At 57.6% G+C, this 4,895-nt stretch overlaps 1 protein-coding gene across 1 annotated transcript; it reads right to left on the bottom strand.

Moving 5' to 3' along the window:
- Positions 1 to 290: 290 nt before the first annotated feature.
- Positions 291 to 4,526, bottom strand: MEX3B (mex-3 RNA binding family member B). The gene is made up of 2 exons (XM_037053504.1): positions 3,862 to 4,526; positions 291 to 3,083 (listed from the first exon to the last, which is right to left on the bottom strand). The coding sequence occupies exons 1-2, from the start codon at positions 4,130 to 4,132 to the stop codon at positions 1,633 to 1,635; spliced, it is 1,722 nt and encodes a 573-aa protein (XP_036909399.1). The 5' UTR covers positions 4,133 to 4,526; the 3' UTR covers positions 291 to 1,632.
- Between the last annotated feature and the right edge of the window lie 369 nt (positions 4,527 to 4,895).

The following is a 4,895-nucleotide window of genomic DNA, read 5'->3' on the forward strand; positions in this document are numbered from 1 at the left end:
CTGCGTCTCACGTGGCCAGCCCTGACTCAGTACAAACTCGAAACTTGTAAAAACAATCACCCGTGGCCCATAGGTCCAACCAAACACAGCTCTGCCCTCTTTCTGTGAAGTCCACTCTATTGATAAAATTACCGACGCCATTTGCCCGGAAGTTAGACATTTCAACTTGTCACTAAGAGTTATTCCTTGTACAGGCATCCCAAGAGGCTAAAAAAAAAAGTCACCACACAATATAGATTTTCTCCAATATTTTATTTATATAGAAATACTTAAAAAATGAAGTAGCACCATTACTTAAGTTTTACCTTTATTATGTAGAACTTTAAATGTCAGAAAAATAAAACTCTTGATACAATTTCAAATCTTGTCTCAGCAAATATAATATTAGTATTTGACCATGAGGTTAAAGGCCCTTTATCATAAAATAAAATATACTTTGTTTTTTTTTTAAACTTTGCTCAGTAAAGTACATTTCAGCTCAAGTAACGCCACCTACATATACATAATAAACGAGTGGTAAACAAACGTATTAAAATAGAATTACTAAAACTAGGGCGGCACAACAGAACCTTGGTAACTTGCACTGGATTCTATTTATACAAATGTTAGAAAGCCCCCACGGCCCCTTCCGACGTGTCTACCATACACTTCCATTTTTTTTTCCTTGTAATAATATAGAATAAACTATGCTTTATATCACTGAATAGAAAATGTGCCGGGTGAAGTGGATCTAGAAGACTGGTCTGAACCTATAAAATCTCCACCCCAACAGAATACTGTTCAGCACGTTACACAGTTCTTAGGGTTCATAATTCCCTCACAATTGTGTGATTATTAAAATAATACAGTGTTCTTTGCCGTAAGGCCATACTAAAATAAAAAAGATTTAACCCAGCTACAAAAAAGTTCGCTGAACTTAAATTAAAATACTTGTAAACATCTTTGCAATATGAAATATAATTTTTCAAGTCAAAAAAGAATAAAATACTTCAATCTGTATTAATGAAATTTCTCTTTTTAAAACTTTTAAACGTTTTTAATATATAAGAGATATGTTACAGTTTCTCTAACTTTTAATAAAGCTGCGGTATGCTGGTTTCTCGGGAACTCCGGGCCCTCCCTCGGACGTTCAGGAAGGCCCCGCTGCGTTCTAGAAGCATCCGGAAAAACCCAGCCACGGAGGGGAGGGACACGCTGAAGCAAGCCCACAAGTCCCATAGCACTATGCTATTCTCTTCATAATCATCGCTGTCCATCGCTCTCCTACTTTCAGGAAATGGAAAACTTGAGGGGTTTTCTTCTTTCGGAAGCTTCCTATCAAGTACAGTGTAAAAACTATCGTTACTAGAAGGTCGCCGTTCCTATTATTTATAAAGCATGCATTTCAGGTGGTTTGGAGGCCTCCCGGGCTGCAGTGCTCTCCATGCAGTTATCCTGGCAAGTTCCTTTGTTCCAACGTTCAATTTTGAAACTGAGCCGATACTGCAGCTTCCCAAGCTCCTCTAGGGTCTCAAGAGCGCCGGTTAAGGTGAGGATCAGGTCGGGCAACAAGGAGGCCAGCCGGCGCTGGGGGGTGAGGGGGCGGGGAAGGGTCCCCCTGCCCCGCACCTGGCGCGCAGACAGGCGCTGCCCTCAGGAGAAGATGCGGATGGCCTGTGTGACCGCGGTGTGGCAGACCGGGCACTCGGGCTCGCTCTTCTCACAGATGCGGTTGGCGCACTCCATGCAGAACAGGTTGTGACCACAGGGCACCAGCGCGGCGATCACCTCGCTCTCGAAGCACACGGAGCAGTCACGGCTGCCCTTGCGCCGCAACCCAGAGGACGACGACGAGGAGCTGGAAGAAGAGCTGGACGAGGAGGAGGAGCCGGACGAGTCGGAGGGCTGCAGGCCAGGCAGCTGCGCCCCTATTCCGTTGGCGTAGGCCGCATAGGCCAGGCCCCCTCCGCCAGGGTCGCTACGCACCCTGCGAGCCAGGTGGTGCTCGCCGGTGCCTGGAGCCATGTGCAAGGGTGGGGACAAGCGTGGGCAGCTGGTGCCCGGGTGCAGCCGGCGGTGCACCAACAGCCCCAGGTTGGCGTTGGAGGGCACGCTGGCGCCGCCCCCGGGAAAGACCACGGAAGAGGATGAAGCTGATGAAGATGCGGAGGAAGACGAGCAGGAAGAAGACACGGGAGCTGCAGGTCCGCCTCCTGGGGACCGCTCAAACTGGGCCCAGAGAAGGGGCGCCCCAGGCGGGGGGGCGGGAGCCGGGTCGAAGGTTGGCTGGAGCTCCGGACAGCCGTCGGGGGAAGGCACGGAAGCCTCCCCAGCCGTGTAGGCGTATCCATTGCCGTTGTTGTTGTTCCCATTGTGGGCAAAGCTGAGCGCAGGGCTTGGGGGGCTGTAGTCAGCCAAGCGCGGGGTGGCCGCTGTGCTGCCGCCGGTACCCCCGCCGAAGTAGGAGTCGGTGGAGGCGCTGCCCAGAGAGCTGGAGCTGTCGTTGCGGTAGCTGGAGAAGGGCTTGCGGCCCGGGGTGGGCGTGATGCTGGGGGTAGGCTTGCTCCACAGGCTGCCTGGGCCGGACCCGCCGGACCCATGAAGCAGATCGAAGCCCACATCGGTGCCGTTAGCGTGGAAGTCGTTCTCGTCGGTGAGCTCGATGATGCCACCCGTGCGCAGGGCAATGTGTGCCTCGATCTCCTCCCGGGCGCGGTCCACGTTCTCAGGCATGCCGGTCACCTCGAACACGGGCTCCTTGTCGCGGCTGGGCGTTACGATGTACGTGTGCGTCTGCTGCTGGATGCGCTTGATCGTGGCGCCTTTGGGCCCCACCACGAGTCCCACCACGCGGTAGGGCACCCGTACCTGGATGGTGGTCTGCCCGGGCAGGTTGGGTGGGCCCGGCACGGCGCCGTTGAGCGCCGTGTTCTTATTCCGCGAAGCGCGGATCATGGAGAAGTGCTCGGCAGCAGAGATGATCTCCCTCCGAGCCATGGCCACATCCTCCTTCCTGCCCGTCACAACAAAGACAGGCTCCTCCCCGCGCACTGGGGTCTTGATGTAAGTGTTGGTCTTCGCCCGCAGCGCTTTAATTTTACAACCTGGGAGCCAGGATACCGAGGAGGGAGTGGGAGAGAGAGACACACACCTATTAACCCGGGATAAGCGAGGAGATTTGGGACACCCCGTGTCCAGGGCAGCTGAATGGCAGGACACCAGAGGGTCAGAAGGGGGGCGGCTCCCACCCTGGCCACGGTCTGGGAGGGAAGCGGGTTCCACTGGCTGCCCAGCCCTTCCCCGGTGATTGCAGTCAGCCGGCGCCAAGCCCCAGAATCCCAGAAAAAGTCAGCTGGGGGGACGCCTCTAAAATCCAGCGGGACGCGCCGTCAGTCCTGAAGACGCGGCGAAGGGGTTCTGGGAAGGCAGTCGGAGCAGCAATCCCCCAGCGCTGGGGGACCGCTGGGAAGGGGGGCCGTCCCGGGACCCATTGTTCCTCCTCTGGGCTCCATTATGCTTTGCAGAAATCCAGAATCCTCCTCCATCCGATGCTCACTCCTCCTCCTCCCTCCTCCCAAAGGACCGATCAAAGGCCCCCTCCCCCAAGCATCTTCTGTTTAAATGATATTTCCAGGGGTAGGATGGGTGGGGGGCGCCAGGGAAGAGGGCAGTGGTTTCTGCGGGAAAAGCGCATCCCGCCGTGGCTGCAGCGTGGGTCTGGGAAGCAGCCTGCCTGCACTTTCTTTGTCTGGGGCGCCAACCCTTCGCGCGGCTCTTCCTCCCTCCCCAAAGCTCCCGGCTCCCGATCCCTTTCGCGCCCTCCCCGCGGGGAGGTGGCCAGAGACCCGTTTCACTCCAGCTCCCCATCCTTGCCGGACCCACCTTGCCGCCCCACGATCTCGGCAACATGTTCCGAACTGGGCACCGGCACGCACTCGGTCATGTTCACGCTCTTCTTGCGCGGTTCACTGTCGTAGAGAGAGGCGCCCTCATCACTGTCCAGCCCCAGGAGAGAGAGCTGGTCCAGAGCGAGCTGCAGGGCTCTTTGGTCGTCCAGGGTTTCTCCGCCGCTGCCGCCACCGCCTCCAACCCCGCCGCCGCCTCCCCCTCCGCTGCCGTTGCGCTCCAGGTCTGCAAACAGTGAGCTGGGCATCGTTCTGCCGTGCGCACCGCGCCCCCGCCGGCCTTCGGTTCAGAAGCTACGGGCACAAAGGCAGCCGGGAAGCGAGCGGTCAGAGGCGGGGAGGCCGGCCGGCTGCAGAGGGTTCCGTGGCTCCTTTCTTGGCACCGGAAGGAGTGGGTCGCTCCGTGCGGTCTGCGACGGGCAGTGGCTGCGGGAGCCCCCGCCTGGGTCCCCACCCCAGATCTGCTGGAGGGTGGGGCGGGGGCAGAACTCGAGTGGCAGCCGCGCGCGTCCCCCGAGTGCCCGGCTGGCTGGCCACAATGCCGAGAGAGAAGCGAGCAGGCGAGCGACAGCAGCGTTTCTTTAAGGAGCCCCTCCCCGGCTCTTCTATTCCCTCCCTCCGGCCCTCAATCAGCGCTTTTTCCTTCTCTGCTCCCCGCCTCTTGACTGAGCCTCTGCAGCCAGACGGCTCTGGAGGGGGACGAGGGAGGCGCAACGTCACCGGCGGGAGCTGACACTACAATGCTACTGACACTATCGCTGGGGGAGGTGATTGGCGCGCGCAGGGCTGGGGGCGGGCGGAGGCCACAGACTGAGCGAGCGGATCGCTAGCGCCCCCAACCCCTGCTCACCGCAGCCCGCGCATCCTCCAGCCGGCCGCGCCCCGCCCCCGCTGCCGCTAACGCCTCTCTTTGTTGTTTCATGCCGGACCCACAGCCTCGGGACACTTGCATGTACCTATCAGCCAGCGACAGCCACTGTCCCCGGGTCTCCTCTTTATCCTGACCGAGAA

This window comes from Sturnira hondurensis, unplaced genomic scaffold (genome assembly GCF_014824575.4).
Source record: "Sturnira hondurensis isolate 20B ecotype Veracruz unplaced genomic scaffold, ASM1482457v3 Scaffold0007865, whole genome shotgun sequence".
NCBI lineage: Eukaryota > Metazoa > Chordata > Mammalia > Chiroptera > Phyllostomidae > Sturnira > Sturnira hondurensis.

Excerpts from the sequence above, each read along its gene's own strand:
- MEX3B (XM_037053504.1), bottom strand. The coding sequence starts at position 4,132 with ATGCCCAGCTCACTGTTTGCAGACCTGGAGCGCAACGGCAGCGGAGGG. Across the intron at positions 3,084-3,861 it reads CGAGATCGTGGGGCGGCAAG|GTTGTAAAATTAAAGCGCTG; the intron begins GTGGGTCCGGCA and ends CCTGGCTCCCAG.